At 53.9% G+C, this 16,190-nt stretch overlaps 4 protein-coding genes across 4 annotated transcripts in view; 1 reads left to right on the top strand and 3 right to left on the bottom strand.

Moving 5' to 3' along the window:
- GUITHDRAFT_110007 (hypothetical protein) overlaps positions 1-939 on the top strand; it is a gene marked incomplete at both ends in the record, with an annotated part of 2,863 nt that extends 1,924 nt beyond the window's left edge. The window contains 6 exons of the mRNA XM_005830812.1: positions 85-141; positions 187-240; positions 290-320; positions 385-458; positions 546-755; positions 823-939. Coding sequence (XP_005830869.1) covers positions 85-141; positions 187-240; positions 290-320; positions 385-458; positions 546-755; positions 823-939 — 543 coding nt within the window. The remainder of the gene's footprint in view (positions 1-84; positions 142-186; positions 241-289; positions 321-384; positions 459-545; positions 756-822) is intronic.
- A 298-nt stretch (positions 940-1,237) lies between these two features.
- GUITHDRAFT_48852 (hypothetical protein) lies at positions 1,238-1,654 on the bottom strand (the record flags this gene model as incomplete). Its single annotated transcript, XM_005830811.1, has 1 exon — positions 1,238-1,654. A coding segment is annotated over one exon (417 nt), but the record flags the coding sequence as incomplete, so codon positions are not given.
- Positions 1,655-2,689: 1,035 nt separating this feature from the next.
- On the bottom strand, positions 2,690-3,190 carry GUITHDRAFT_54659 (hypothetical protein; the record flags this gene model as incomplete). Its single annotated transcript, XM_005830810.1, has 1 exon — positions 2,690-3,190. A coding segment is annotated over one exon (501 nt), but the record flags the coding sequence as incomplete, so codon positions are not given.
- A 2,468-nt stretch (positions 3,191-5,658) lies between these two features.
- Positions 5,659-15,764, bottom strand: GUITHDRAFT_110005 (hypothetical protein; the record flags this gene model as incomplete). Its single annotated transcript, XM_005830809.1, has 2 exons — positions 5,659-14,037; positions 14,178-15,764. 2 exons carry the CDS (start codon positions 15,762-15,764, stop codon positions 5,659-5,661), a joined length of 9,966 nt encoding a protein of 3,321 aa, XP_005830866.1.
- Between the last annotated feature and the right edge of the window lie 426 nt (positions 15,765-16,190).

The raw sequence follows: 16,190 nt of genomic DNA, 5'->3' as shown, positions 1-16,190 counted from the left end.
GGGAGGGGAGGGGAGGAAAGAGACGAGAAGTAGAGAGGAGGGGAGAGGAGGGGAGGAGTCTGTGGAAGCATGACAACGAGTCAGGCGCGGGAGGCGAACGAGAGTCAAGCCTTTGCGCAGCATCGCGACTCCATGCAGCGAGTGCGATAAGTTGCGTCTCTCGGTCCCTAGGTGAGTGTGAAGCAGGCGCGAAGTCAAATCAACCAGCAGAGTGAGGAGCTGGAGAAGTTAAGATCAGAGGTGAGGCAGTCGAGCTGGGAAGACTTGAAGTTGGTTGACACTTGTCAAGATTCTTCAGCTCCGATCAGAGCTGCTGTCAGGTCTGCTGGGGCCCCTGCTGGAGTCTGTCGGTGATGAGGAGCGAGTTGACTAAGTTGCTGGCAGAGAAAGCCAAGAGGGATCAAGCTCTCAACGAGGCCTCGCGTGAACGCTTCTCTCTCCTAGAGGAGATCGACAAGGTTACCCCCCCCCCCCCGCCCCCCCCCCGCCTTTCCTCTCTTGCCTCCACCCACCTCATCGCTTCTCCTCAATGGCTTTTCCTGCAGCTCCAGAGGAGGCAGGAGCGCGACCTCCGCGCGGACGTCGAGGCGCGGGACAAGGCCATAGCGGCTCTGAAGCAGAGGCTGCAAGCAGCTGAAGCTGAGCTGGAGGGGGCGAAGGCTCACGAGGCCCAGGCAGTCAGCAAGCTGGAGAGGGAGCTAGAGCTGATGAGGGAGCGGATGACGGCAGTTGGACGGGGAGAGCTTCTGTTCCAGGTTTGATATACCCTCCTCTCCCAGCTGTTCTGCACCGCATCGAGCTGCACCTCTGATAGGCAGGCAGGTGGGGAATGCTCGCTCCATGAAGGAGCTAGAGGTTGAGATGGAGGAGCTGAGAAGGGAGAATCTCAATCTCAAGATCCTTGTGGGAGATCTCGAGCGCGACAAGGCAAAGGTGTGAGAGCAGGGAAGCAGCGAGAAGAGAGGAGGGGGCTGTGATGGGGGGCGAGAGGAACGGGGAGAAGAAGAAGAGAGGGAGAGGGAGGTGGTAAGGAGAGCCTGGAGCTCACTTCAGCAGCAGCTCAACAGCAGCTTGGAGGCGATCGAGTTCTCCTATCTGCCGGATTGACTAGTTTATCTATCAAACACAATCCCCTTGCTCCCCCTTCCCCTCGCTAGCCTTGTTCTTCTTCATCCTCCATCTCTCCGGGCAGCACCGTGTCATTCTCCCTCCCTAGCGCCTCGCAGACTTTGCGGGAGAGGTGGATGCTCTGGTGGACAGCCGAGCCCTCGGCAAGCTGGGCTCTCACCATCGCCTCCCCCATCACGTGGTACCTGGGCTGCAGCCTGCCCATGACCCCAGCGACGCAGTCGCCCATGGCGAGACCGATGCGGCACTGGAGGCTCCCGCTGCTGGTCTTGAAGTCGGAGGAGGAGACGCACTTGAGGATCTGGCAAGCAAGATGTAGCATCCTCTCGCACGCCATCCTCTCGCTCTTCCCGACCCACCCGGCACACACGTAGGCGTCCCCGATGGTATCCATCTTGAAGACTCCTTCCTCCTCTGTGACGAGGCTGTCGAAGGCGGAGAAGAGCGAGTGGATCAGCTTCGCCACCTCGTCAGAGTCCATGCTGGCAACCAGCTCGGTGTAGTTGCAGAGGTCCAGGTGCAGCACGACGGCTCGCCTGTGCTTGGAGGAGATACTCCCCGTGTAGAGGATTTCCTTGGCGATGTCCTCCGGGAAAAGGTCGTTTAGAGTCTTGAGGATGAACTTGTACTGCTCCTTCGCTGCCTGTGCGGTCATCCAGTTCAGTCGCTCCTGCGCGCCCTCGAGCTTGAGGAAGAGTCCGCACAAGCAGGCCATGACGAGTACGATGAGGAGGGTGAGGCAGGCGAACCGCTGCCAGAAGAAGAGGATGTGAAGGGCAGAGCAGGAGAGGCTGCAAGCGGCAAAGAGAGCAAAATCCTTGACGTTGGCTGAGATGAGGAGCAGGTTGCAGTATGAGAATATCGAGTTGAAGATGAGGGCCTGACCGGTGGCATTGCACAGCAAGGAAGACAGGAGAGTGAAGATCCAGAAATTCCATTGACAGAAAAGGATGGTCTTGTACCAGTAGCAGATTATGCTCGATATGCTGCAGGAGTCTGAAGCAACGAATGGGCAACATCTGAACTGATTGGCAACGTTGTTCCAGTATGCCGTCAAGCAGTTGCCAAGGTAGTGAAGTTGCAGGAGGGTGTGAAAAGAACACAACATTATCACCGTCTTTCTCTGGGAGTCCGATCTTTCATCTCTCAAGACGTCCAGCTGCAGCAGCGAGTGTGCAGTGATGACCGAGACTACGGCATTGCACATCTGCCCCATGACCAGGCATCTGAAGCTGATCAAGCAGTTGCTCTCGATGAAAGCGTCCTCCACCTTGCGATCCAAGAAGCTGCTCCACTTCTGACTGACTTCATATCCAGCACAAAAAATCCCCTCACAGTCATCTTCATCCAGAAACTCCCTCCACACGTTCAAAACTTTCGTAGCTTCCTCACCCTTCTGCCCGGAGTTGGAAGACCTGAGGGACGCGATCGACGTAGAGCAGGAGGAAGACACCGACAAGGTTCGGATCTCCGAGTCGATCTCATCCCCCCGCCTCGACATTCTCCTCGACGAGCACATGGTGATCATCTCCGGCTCGAAGTAGGGCTCCTCGTCCACCTGGAGGAAGAACGTCTCCATCACCCCCTTCCCCTTGATCGCCATCTCTCCTCGTGACTCGACCTTGATCGTCCCATGGCTTGTGCCCCTCAGGATGTTCGCAACCTGGGCGGTGCAATGAATCCTTCCGGGCTCCGAGTAAGCGCACATCCTAGCGCTCGTGTTCACCACGTCTCCGAACAAACAATAGAACCTCCGGTGGCAGGAGATCACTGCCCCGGTCGCAGGTCCGATGCTCAGCCCGATCTTGGCCCACAGCTGCTTCCCACTTGTTGATCGGTGCATCCTTGCCCTCTCCAGCAAGGAGTGCGCGAGCTGGATCATGCGGATCACTGACAGCTCCTGGTACGACTTGGCGTGGGAGGGATCGCGGAACGGACACGCGGACCTCGGGCAAGCAATTACATACGAGTCCTGGATGTGATGATACTTGAACATGCCGTAGAACTCAACGATGGCATCGAAGTCACTGAAGATCTCATCGATGAGATCGAAGTCCTCCATGGCCAGCTGCTTCTTGTCTTTGAGGACTTCGGGAGCTAGGCTCAAGAACATGATCGTGCATTGCTCCATCTTATTTCCGACCAGCGCGAGAGGATCTGATTGTTTCATACGGGCGTGCAGGTTCTTGGGGATGATCGAGCTCATCAACTGATGCGCCTTTTCACGCGAAGCCTTGAGCGCGAAATCGCGGAGGAAGCAGCTGCGAGAGGCTTCGAAGCGCTCGTTTCGCAAGTATGCGCTGCACAGCGAAGTGACAAGATGCAGAACGACAGCAGCAACCATCGAATGGTAGTTGATCCCGGCCATCAGAAAGGCAACAAGCATACTGAATGCTTGACCCAGACTGATCAAAACAGCAGCACGTCCATCGACATTCGCAGCTATCGAGAGCAGAGTCCCCATGACAGTGTAGATCCCAAGTGCATCAGGAGAGACCATGCGAGAGACGCAGCCTGCATCTTCGTGCGACAGTTCGGTGTGGTGTTTCCAGATGGATGATATCGGGTCGCTGTCACTGCATGACCATTTCCACGGGAGGCCCTGCCGGTGATTTACCTCGAGCTTCACATGCGGCGAGACAGGCAGCGAGCCCCTAGAGCGCTTCAAGTCACCAATCGCTCGCTGAGCCAACTCCAACTGCATCAGTAGGATGATCCAAAATGTCAGAAGGTTGTCCTTGTTTCGATGGGTTCCCAGGAAGTTCTGAAACGATGGAATTCTGTACATGAATTTCAAAATAAAGCACGTAGACGCCGCAGAAAGTCTGCAGAATGCATGGTAGAAGTCAAGGTTCTCATGTGCCGCGGGAGATTGCAGAATCCAGGGACGAACTCCGAGGAAGAGAGAGTAAATGCCGAGGATGATCAACAGCTGACCGAAGGTTGACTTGTGCTCGTCGAACGAAAACCTTCTGAACCTGATCTCGTGCTCTTCTTCTTGAACCAGAACCGATCCAGATTCAGATCTTATCTGACGAGCAGGACTTAAACGTTCCGTCCCACCATTCTGATGAAAGGCCATGGCACCCTGGCTTAGACAAACATTACCCTGACAAACAAATATAAGTCAGCTAGAATTCAAATGAGCAGGGTTACCCCTTATCATATCCCCCTATTCAATGTCATGTCCATGGTTCCGATCAGTCAACCGTACATTCTTGCTGATGCTTCTCAACACTTACACTGCATTCCCAGCCTGGCCTCACACAAACACCCTTTTTCTTTTCTTGAATTTGTTCCTCACGTGTATACTCTGACAGAGTCCCTATGCACCTTCTCGTGTATATGATTTGACGTCTGATGAAAGATGGTATGCTTGCTTGATGTTCTCACTTCACAGGTCTATTGATCTTTGCTACTTCATTTGTCCCACAGCATGTGTTCCCAAACTTGCATAGATTTCAGTCCGAGTTCGTGCTCGTCTCTCCTGTCCCTGTCTCAAGATCTCTGCTGCAGTCCTTCCCAGTCCTCTTCCTCCACTGCTCTTCTCCTCTTCTTTTGCCCATCGCCAGCGCTCGTTCTGCTATCCTGCCTCCTCCGCTGCTCCCTGCCCTGCTTCCTGTGCTTCCTCACTGTCGATTTCCTCCAGTGCAAAATCGATTCTTTTCAATCCGACATTTTGAAGGGGGGGTGGGGGTCCTTGAGGAGCATATGGTGGGGTCCGCTCTCAGTACCTGTCAAAGGGGTGACCGGGTGGGTACTGCTAGGGTTTCCTGCGGGTGATGACCCCATATCACGAGATAAATTCGCTGTTAATTAGAAAGTGGGGTGGGTACGGCACGGTACCCCCTCATGAACATCCGAAACAGTTTTTAATTAGGGGGTAGGGTGCTAGAAGAGGCCGGAGCTGACACCATCCGTTGCGGTTTGCTGTACTATGGCAAGCAAAGTACCCCTCCCTTACCCTCCCATAAATTCACGAGACGGGTAGGGTGGCTCTGGACATGATTTCCGCTACCCCTACCATACCAGATCCAGATGAGAGGAGGGGTCAATTGTGAAACCTAAAACTGATGGGGTGTAGGGGTCTAAAAGAGGCATCAGGACCGGTGGTGGTTCCACCTGCCGTGACAGTAGTAGTTTGAAGCACAAAAAGTAGCTAGCTAATTGAATTGAGAATGATGAATCTCAGCGCAAGTAACGTCTTCATGGCGGCACGGCAAGGACGGAAACCGGAGGCCGAGGACGCGATGATAACGCAAAGAGCCTCACGAATGTGCACTCAATTGGTTCCATACTCAAGAAGTGGCACGGTTCAGTCCGTCCCACCGGATTGCGTCAGAGAATCATAGGAATGAAGGATAACGAACAAGTTCGAAGCTAATGGTGATAGCAAGAAAGGATTTCAAAGGCATCTTTACTTTAGGAATCGCAACTAATTTGTCAGAGAAGATGTCTACAACATCACAGGCTCCCATGTCCAGACGTATTTGCAGTCCTTGCAAAAATCCTCCATGCTTCCTCACAGTTTCAAGTGAGGTAAGGTGTCCCTTCATGTATGCTCTCATCCTGGACTTGTCTGGCGTGCACAAACTCAGAGTTGGCAGACTCGTTTGAGGAGCCCTCGTTGAAGTGACTGATGTCAGCATAGCAGAGGATGTCTCTCATTTCTGCCTCCTGACTGTGGCTCTCCGACTGACTTTCTTCCTGCTCCGACACTGACGACTCATCCCCGCTCGTAAGCACCTGATCCTCGACGACGGCCCGCTCCCCCTCGATCGCTGGCGGCCTCTCGTCAGCATCGACCTGACGTGGTTCGAAAACGAACGAAGCGACTTGGAGTTTCTTCCTGGAAGATCTGAACCTCCTGAACACGAAGATTGCAACCAACATGACAAAACCGCCAATCGAGACAACAACTGCAAATCCTGCAGATGTAACAAAGTTGAACTTGGAAGTTGGCTCGACGGTACTGGTGGGAACAGCAACAATGATAGTGGGGGAACTTGAAGGGCCGAGTGTGATAACAGAAAGAGTCGGATATTCCAAGATCTGCACATTCTGAAGCCCTTGTCCTCTCAGAGCCTCTAGAAGCTTCTCTGACCCCAGGTTAGATTGCACGCTCTTCCATTCCGCGTTCAGCTCAAGGAAGACTTGATAGCCCACATCGTACTCTACAGCCAGTGCCCGACGAGCTCCATGCACCTCCCGTATGTACGTGATGTTCACGCTACTGCTGTCAACCCCTGCTGCTGCCGCCAACCCCAATATGAACTTTGCTCTCATATTCTCATTCAGGCTGCTCCCCACCCGCACTGCTCCTGTCAGCACGAGCAACTTCGTCCCAGTCGCTGTCCCGTCAGCCGTGTCGATGCACACAGCGTCTTGCGACGCCGAGTTCTCCCCACAGCTCACGAGCTGGCGCTGGTTTGCTCCACACCTCGTGCATGCGACACAGCTACCTCTGCCTCCCCCGCCGCACGCTGATCTGCGGTAGTCTTGGTTGCAGTACAGCTGAGAGCAGGCGGCGCATCGTCGGTTCGCGGAGGGCGAGCAGTCCGTCAGCATGTACTCGCTCTGCGTGCACGTGGAACACGTCAGGCACTCTCCCCGGGACCCGTTGCCGCAGCCAGACAAGTACTGTCCTCCAGTGCAGTTCTTGCTCATCAACTCACAGTCGTACGTCTGAAACTCGCCGACCGCTATCACTGTTACACCTTGGAACGTGGCTGGCTGCTGGGCTAGCCTCCTTCGAGCCCCTGGTACTCCGACCGAGCATCGACAAGTCACCGTTCCAGCCGTCAGATCCACCCCTTCTACACTGCACCCGCTGTCTTCAAACCCTCCGTTGCTCCACCGCACACATCTCGCCACCAGCACAGACTGTGACGCAGTCACGACGGCCGTCCGGCTCACCGGCATCACGATCGAGACTTGAGATATCGGGTTGCTCACTGACATGGAAACTCCTATCAGCGGTGTGAGTGGAGTGGATCCGTTCACTGGACCGCTCACAGCTCCGTACATGTGAGCTCCTACTGTTACTCGCCCCGTCACTCCCGTCTGACCAGACGAGTATCGAAACGAGGCGTTCTTCGCCTGAAACATGCCCATCAACCCTGGAGGCACATCCAATACGCTCTTGCCTCCCACAACCCCCTCCACGTTGTCGGCAACCAATCGATGTGACGAGTACTGCTGTACGTACTGCACGCTTTGACCTGTTGCAAGGCTGACTGAGAAACCCTCCGTCACCGCAGCCGTGTTTGACGTCACCCGGTCTAGGATGGGACCGTCCGTATATGACCCGGTCTCCATCCATTTCATGGCGACACCGAAGATTTTCAACACATGCAGCATGATCCCTTCCACTGTCTCCCCGGCATAGCGCTGCAGCAGACCATCCACCTGCTCGACGATCTGCGAAACCGATGTGTTGCTCTGCAAGCCCAGCTCGCTCCCTACGCTCTCAAGAGTGCTCAGCGCATCGGACATGAAGTCCGTAGTGGCCGGATACGATCCGTACGTGGGCTTCAGCAGCGACAGCATGTACATAATCAGCGTACGAGAATGAGACAAGTCCGTCACATTTGCATTCAGTTGAGCCACAAGCTCCAGTGATACCGAAGTGATAAGCTGGTTGAGTCCTGCTACGTTCTGCGTCTGCGCCTTCTCGCTCATGTCCTGCGTCACGCTGGACCAGTCACTCGCTGCTTGTAACAGCCTTCTCCCCGTCGTCACGGTCTTGACGGTATCCTGCATGACGGACGTGGAGGCGCCTCTGCCGTCCGACACAATCGCGTTCATCTGGATGGCACTGCTTGACGGAAGCCGCATGATCAGGTAGGGCAGCGTCGTGGGCTGAAACCACTTGGTGATTGTCTCCCCGTCCTGCACGTAGGAGAACCCGAACTCGTACGTCAGAGGCGTGTCTGGGTCTATCCAGTTCGCGCAAGTAACGACGAACTCGTCCAGCAGCGGCCTACCTTGCTTCGTGCAGCTCCCAGAGTCTGACACCAGGCAGGCATAGCATGTCCCTCCCTGAGGAGGAGTGTTGACCAAGAAGCTCGACGACGATGTCCCCACGCTGCCGTTCACCGAGCACTCAACCGCTATGCTGTACGTCAGCCCCTGACTCAAGGCAGAAGACCCGCTCTCCATCAAGAAGATCGCCCCGTTGCGTCCGAAGGGGAACACCGACCCTACGTCGTAACCCACGTTGGGGGCGGGTGCGATGGTCCAGACATACAGAGCTGAAGGATAAGGACAAGAAGCCTCGTACACGAGTTTGTCTCCCTGGTTGACGATGCCCATGGCACCATCGTACGTCTGTACGTTTGACGTCAGCATCACCGCCGGCACGAAAGCTTTCGTGACTTGCACGCGCTTCGAGGCCGTTGAAGGAGTCTTGTCTCCCTTGGAGACTACCAGCGAGAACGTGTAGAAGAGCTCTCCGGTGTCCGTCAGCGACCCTCCCGGGACGACCAGCTGGGCCCCACTGGGAAGCTCAAGCAGTTGCTGATTCTTGTTCAAGCACGGCATTGAGAAGGTTCCATCCGAGAAATAGCAACTCCAGTCGTAGGTCAGCCCCTGGTCAACGCCTTTCTTCACGTCAAAGTCTCTTGAGCTGCTTGCATCCAACCGGAGCTCCGAAACCTCCGACATCTGGATCAGATCGCCGCCAGCTATTGCACCCATCAGCGGCAGGTTCCCTATTGTAAGAGTGAAGCTCGCCGTCGTAGAAACCGAGCTGTCTCCCTGCAGGCTCACGCTGACGTCAAACGTGTACGTGTTCCCAGCTTGTAGCTCATACTTGGGTATCCAGAGCTGCGACATGCTGCTTGGGACGTAGCTCGTAGACACGGCAACGCCGGAAGATTGCGACCACTGAAAGATCATGTCGTTCTTTGCTACTGGGCATGACGAGAACACAGCGGTTGCAGTGATAGTGACATCCTGATCTACAAACGTTGATAAGGGTGACTGAGGCGTGAAGACAACAGTAGGGGAAGGGAAGGCTTTCTTGGTTATCGACGTCACCGCCTCCTTGCTTGAGAAACCCAAGAAGTCCTTCACTGTCACTCCGATCGTGTATGTCTTCCCCGTCGAAGCCATCTCAGCCACTCCAGCTTCAAATTGTATGATGCTCGTGCTTGGCAGCAAGCTTGCAAGGAATGTGTTCAGCCCATCGTCGTTGAGACACCGCCACGTGTAGCTCAGCTGTCGAGCGCTCTTAGCAAGGGCTCGCACTGTGAGAGGCGAGCAAGGGTCCACCTCTTGTGGGGCGCTGATCTGCACCGAGGGGTACAGAGGAGAAAGAGGTTTCTCGACCCTGACAGCAGCAAGCATGGGCATCGAGACTTGATTTACAGACCGGATGCCTCTGACGGTGATGAGCGAGCTTGGCAAGACGGTGGCGCCGGGGGAGAGGAAGATGTTGAAAGCTTGATCTGTGGTCCACACGCATCTTGGTGCCGTCTGGCCGAGCAGACCCGCCTCGCTTCCCACGAAGCCATCGCATGAGGAGCCCGACGCCTGCACAAGGGACCGCCCGTCGGTTGCTTGATCCAGAGTCACGGTGATGAAGGCTGCGGTTGAGTCGAAGCTTGCTCGCGTCACCTTCGGGCTGGCCCAATACACAAAATCTGTGCGAGCAACGATCGATGGGTCAGACCTCATGGTCGCTTGAAATGTCACCGTCGACGACCCAGCCGATACTGTGCAAGCTGAGCATGTGTACTCGGGGGGGTTGACAGAGATGATGATCATTGTAGTGTTGCATGAGACAACTGTAAAGTCTGCACGCAGTGAGCCTATCATGATGACGAGCTGGTCTTGAGCCGCGCTCCTGGTGGTGAGAGGAATGTTCTTGATAGACGCTATCAGCGGCGACGGGTTCGTCACAGACGCTACGCATGACCTGGACACGCACTTGAGCTCCCTCCTGTCATCGACCACCTGCATCTGGAAGGCCACCGTCCAGCTCAACATCGAGCTTTCACTCGTTCGAAGAGACACAGTACAGGCAATGCTGCCGATCCCTTGAATCGCCGGGATCTTCGTTTGGAATATCGCGCTGTGAGCGTCAACCACCGTCACCGAGCGAAGTCCGCTGCTCGCGTCCACCACGCCTTCATCGCTTCCGAAGGTCACAACAAACCCAGCTGACCCTACAAATGTTCCATCCTTGGCGATGCTGACCGCTATCCAGTCTTCGATGTTTTCTACAGCCACTTCAACGATGTTGCCGTTCGACTGCTGGAGGTCTGACCAAGTCACGTACCCTGTCTGCGGAGACTTGCCGTTCCCGCACACGCCATTCACGATACACATGCTCCCGGGATTGCACGTCCTACAGAAGCGCACGAGCTTCACGGCTGGAGTTGGCTTGTAATACGTGAAAGACGTCGAGGCTTCTCTGATGAAGCCTCTCAGCGCTCCTGTGTTCACCTGCCGTACACTGACACTTGTTTGGCCCGAGTTCATGCCTCCCAGCACAGCAGATGCCGGAGGTACGACGATCTGCATCTCTGTGTAGGCACTTGTACTTGTCAGCCGCACGATCCCACAGTACAAGCTGCAGGACGGCAGCACACACTGGCATTCGACGCTCCCGAACTTCAACGACACCTCTGCCGGAGACTTTACGATGGGGAAGTTGACGATGGTAAGGGTTGTCATGTATGCTTGGTCTCCCACTAGGCTCGGGTACGTCCTACCCTGTGACGTCGCCACGTTGGGTACAAGGCTTGAGATCGCAGGTCTGTTCACGTAGTCGAAGTAGAACTTTGCCGATGAGAGGTCATAACCATTCCCTACTACCCCTATCGCACTTCCAATGCTTTGAGCTGCCGGTGCAACATACGACAAGTAAACATAGTTCCAGGGCGAGGAGTACTGACGTAGAGTCCATCCTACTATCTGCGTGCTCTGCACGGAAACACTCAAGTTGCCAGGTGAGGGCAGCAGCCCCCAGGCTGACACGTTCATCTGGATGCCTCCGTCTACCGGACAATCGACTGGATCCACTTGAGCTTGCGGAATCAGATACGCGAAGTCATTATATTGCACCTTCTTGGTGCCGTTAGCGATCTCAACGCTGCAAGCACCTGGTAGAAACGAGGGAGGGACAACAAAGCTGAGCTGAAGCAGTCCGTTGACAACACCGAGCACTACGCTAGCAGGACTCGAAGAAACCGATCTCACGGTGAAGGTGATAGTGATCCCTGCTTGCTCAGCCGTGCATTGCGAAGAGGCACATGGAGGCATAAAGTTCTCAACCAAGATGCTGGCCCTGGAAGATTGAGCTTGGCAGCTGACACTGCTTGGCTGCTTGCAGATGTACTGCGAAGAAGGTTGGAAGAGCCTAATCTTGGGAGCATTGCTCGCAACGTACTGAAAGTCAAAGGAAACCGTCTTGTACTGATACGTGACAGTGACCTGCGCTATCCCTACGTATCCCTGTAATGCTGGCATCAGGATATCTACGTCATGCACTGCACACTCCGGATACAAGCAGCTTGGGTTCTTCAGACTGATGCTCACTACACTGACCATCTTGACTTCGTTCTGTGTGGTGTGCAGGCTGACATTCAGCTCTGTCACCGAAGTACCTGGTCTCAGGTAAGCAACCGTGAACTGAACTGCGGTATTCACGTCCGTCGGCCCTGATGTTGGATAGAAGCGCATCAGTCTCGGAGGAGGAGTGTCTTGCACAGTGATTTGCATCTTCGCTCCTCGAGCGCATAACACTTCTCCAGTACAGTCCTTAGCACCAAGTCCGTACAAGGCACAGACTTCGAGCGATGCCCGATAGCAAACTGAAATCGATATCAACCCCACGGACCAACCCGACTTGGGGGCCGCTACACGTATCAGCAGGTTCGTGCTCTTGGAGTTTGACGCGAAGATGGTGCTGGTTGGCATGGACTGTTGACTTAGCGAGGAAGATGCTAAGCTATATAGGATTGACGAAGCATTGTAAGGGACCTTGAGCTGAGGTACGTTCACAAGCTCAGCTTGTAGAGTGAGATCATCTGTTCGCATGATGGACATCGGAGAGAATGATCGTACAGTTGCGTTCCCACTCAGCAAGCGAAGATATTGATACTGGAACGATGCCGTTCTGATTGCAGAACCCAAGGTCAACGTGAGGGTGACTGTTGCAAGCTGATCCTCATCGATTCTCACGGAAGGAATCGTCATCACTAGCGAGCCCGTGGAGCCTTGCAGGCTAGATCCTCTTGCTAGGCTCAAACTCTCCGTAGCAACAATCAGCTGGATGCCAGGAATCCTCAACATGATCTCGATGTCTGCAGGTTGAAGTGATGGGAAGTTACTAAACTCAACCAGCACCTTGTTCCCTCCAGTGGCCACACCAACAGTTTGATTCACAGATAGAATCGACGCGTCTGGAACCAATACTTGTTTCACGCAGAATTGTGCGTTGCATTGTGCAGCAGACACGCCTTGCAGCAGCAACACATCTGGAACCTCCTGCAGACTACAAAATGTCTCATAGTTGCACGGCAGGTACGTTGCTACTGAGCGAAGGTAGCTGCTTACCCCTGAGCCATTCCACACCATCAGCTTCACCGTCGCATTGCCCAGTGAGCTCAGAGGCGTCAGCAGCACCTTCAGCCGTGTCCGATTGCAGTCTGGGACCCCGGGCTGGCACGTGGCTTCATTGGAAAGCGAGACCACCTGTGATGTGTATCCATTCACTGTGACATTGAGCTGACCAGCTTTCAAGTCTTGCGGACAGTTGGCAAGAAGCAACGTGACCTCCGTCCTGTAAGCAAGGGTTCGTCCAAATACTGAAGTCGACACTGGCACTCCATCGGGATTCATGCTCAGGATTCTCAAGGCAAAGCCGTCGAAGAAGGTATAGTCAAAGTTGACAGATTTCACGAGGCTTCCTGATGTGACGTTGATGGACACAAGCACGTGCTCTAAAGCTGGATACGCTGGCAACTTGACACGTATCCTTGTCACTTTATCGTCAACCCTGCTTGGAGGAGAGTCTATACTCGCTGCCATGGTCACACTTCCTTTGACCCCAGCAGTCAAGGCAGAGTAGGTCTCCCAAGGGAAGTTCACAAGGTATATGTCTTCATACAAGGATGCGCTTTGAGCACTTCCCTGAGTGGGTATTGGATTCACGATTCCAAGTACACTCATATCCTGCTGGAAAAAGCTGAAGCGACTTTGCTGGCAGCTTGCTCCACATCCGGTCGCTTTCATGACAACCGCAACCTCCCCCGGTGCAGTCGCAGGCGTGATGATGTTGAGAACGCACGAGAGTCGCGATGACAGTTTTGATATTGAGACGGTTCCTGCAAGTCTGTCACACGTTGTTGCTGCTGGGGCATCAGTCAGGATGGTCGACCCGAATTGCACTGTGAGGCATTGTGACGGCACATCAATGCAGCTCTCGATGGCCGTAGGATACCGGAAATATCCAATCTCCACCTTGATGGCTTGACATCCAGTGCTCGGGCCAGACGTTGCAGAAACTGAGTTGAGCTGTTGTGGTGAAGCAATGTACGTGTAGTTGAAACGCACAGCTTTGAGAAGGTTGCTTGTCGGTAGAATGCGAACTTCCACTATCTGCTGCGCATTCGATCCTAGATCAAACGGCGAAGGAAACACTCTCACTTCCGTCACTTCAATCACAGACCTCAGCAAAAGCCAGTTGCTCGTCGACTGGTTCTTTCCTGCGATCTGTATTATCAGATTCTTCGTGGTCACCAAGGGAAAGTTTGCAATGCCAATGTCGATCGAGTTTCCTCCGGTATCCGGCCCCTGCGAGCTTGAGACATATTGCACGTAGGGCTCCCTGTCGTCATAATAACTCACTGTGAAGCAGTTGCTCACATACGGCCTACACGCGGTATCGCATGACATCTGCTGACAACACGAAGTAGGACAATCTACAACCCCATACACCAAGATCCCTCCTACTGTCCCTGCTGAAACAACCCCTTCGATCATATTAGCTTGCACCTCAAATTTGATGATCCTGTACGAGTTTCGGCGTTCAAGGATACCAACAGAACAGGGAAGCAGTCCGAATAGCTAGTGCAGTTGTTGCGATACCGATATTTGCCCACCATGATTGTGTATTCAGAAGGCATGACCGATGAATCGATATTCTCTATGAAAAGAGACACCCTGGTAGTGGTGCTTCCCTTGGCCCTGATCGTATTCACACCAGTATCGCCATACTCGTTCAGGATCAAGTAGATCCTCGCTTTTCTATCATTGAAGAATAGAAATGAGTCGAAAGTAGCTTTTGCATCAGTGTTCTTCACGTTCACCATGCTTGTAGAGTATCTCTTATGATACACAATGACATTCGCGTATCCAGGGGACACGGAATCACCGCTTGGGGATGACACATCGACGGTCATGGGACCGAGCATGTAAGACGCCTTCTGTCTCTGACAACTCTCCAGCCGTCCTGACAAAGAAGTCGCATTGGTCAGAGATGCGCTGACAAACAAGACTCCCACGTCCGTGCAGCCATTGCCTGCCGCGTCGGTCTCGGGAAAGTTTTGTATCGAGATTTGTATCCGCACTGGCTGCGACACTCCCCCTGTGGTGGGGAACATTGAAGCCACTTCAACGCTCGGAGCTGCAATGTACTGAAACTCCTGTAACTCCAACCGGAAAGTCGACGATCTCCGACTCAAGCTCCCAATGATTGTTGGCCTCACAGCAGCACTGGCAGACATCGGGGGCAGGAGAAACTGGATGGTCGCCAAGTTCGAACAGAACGGCGAAGCCTCGTATGTCACGCTTGATGCATCTATAGATTCGTTGGTTGGACTTATGACTATTCGCACAGCAGTGGCTGTGAGACCTGCAGGTACATTTGATAGTCGTACAATGTATGGAGTGTAGGAGAACCGATACCCCGACGAAGGAAAGGAATCAATCAATGTCACTGCTGTCTGGCTGATCAATTCTACCAGGAAGCTTGTGTTGCGAACACAAGGCGAATGCTGGCAAAGCATGACGTCGATACCGTATACACCCATCAAGCTTGGACCAGATTCTATCACCACATCCAATGAGATGATCTGCTTGCTGGTATCGTACTGCGGAGAAAGAGCCGTAGTATTCATGGAAGGCGAAGAGACTCTAGTGATAGGAAGGTCCTCAATCTGAGGGGAGCGGATTACTATTCGAGCCACAAAACTTCGTCCACTGCATCCTGAAGATGGCGTCACACTCACAACAGACGGGAACTCCCAGCAAGTGCCTTTGCTTCCATTTCCGCATCCAGCCAAGTAAGTGCCCGGAGGACACTGGATCTCCGAGCATTCGTGACATACTCGATTCGAATATAGCGAACATGCAGAGTACTCGTACTGCGTGCCTGAACAAGCACGGCAGTCTGAACAGTTTGTGTTCTGGAACTTGGTGCAATTTGACGTCACGAATTGATTCGACAAACAGCGATGACACTGCGTACAAGTTCCTGCACTTCCATTGCCACAACCTTGAAGGTACTCACCAACATTGCATGGCCTCAGGTTGCAATCTGAGCACACACGATCTGCACTTTGACTGCACGATGACACCTCGTACTGAAAGGAGGAACAAACCTTGCAGCCTAAACACTCTCCCATGGAACCGTTCCCACACCCACTTCGATAGAAAGCATCTGAACAACGCAATGACGAGCAGTTCAAACAAACTCGATTTGATAATGAGCTGCACGGAGAAAGCTGATACTGACTTGGCGAACAGATGCCACAATCCTCACAGCTGCCAGTCAGCCCGAAGCCACAGGATTGTAGATAACGTCCAGCCCCACAAACAACATGACTGCAGTTGCGACATGTCGTGTCTGACGTCCCGTTGCAGCCTCCGGCCTTGTACTCGCCCTCCCCGCACTCCCGACATCCCCGGCACGTCCCTGCCAGCCCAAGCAAGAGTCAGTCTCCCCTCCCCTCTCGGCCCTGCCCTGCCCAATTCCTACTATCGGCCCCCTCCCTCACTTGCCCTTGTTCTTCCGCGCCAAGTCCACATTCACCCATATTGCGGACTCTGGC

Source organism: Guillardia theta, assembly GCF_000315625.1.
Source record: "Guillardia theta CCMP2712 unplaced genomic scaffold GUITHscaffold_43, whole genome shotgun sequence".
NCBI classification, from domain to species: Eukaryota; class Cryptophyceae; order Pyrenomonadales; family Geminigeraceae; genus Guillardia; species Guillardia theta.
The sequence above is the reverse complement of the archived record's forward strand: the minus strand, read 5'-3'. Positions and strand labels throughout refer to the sequence as shown.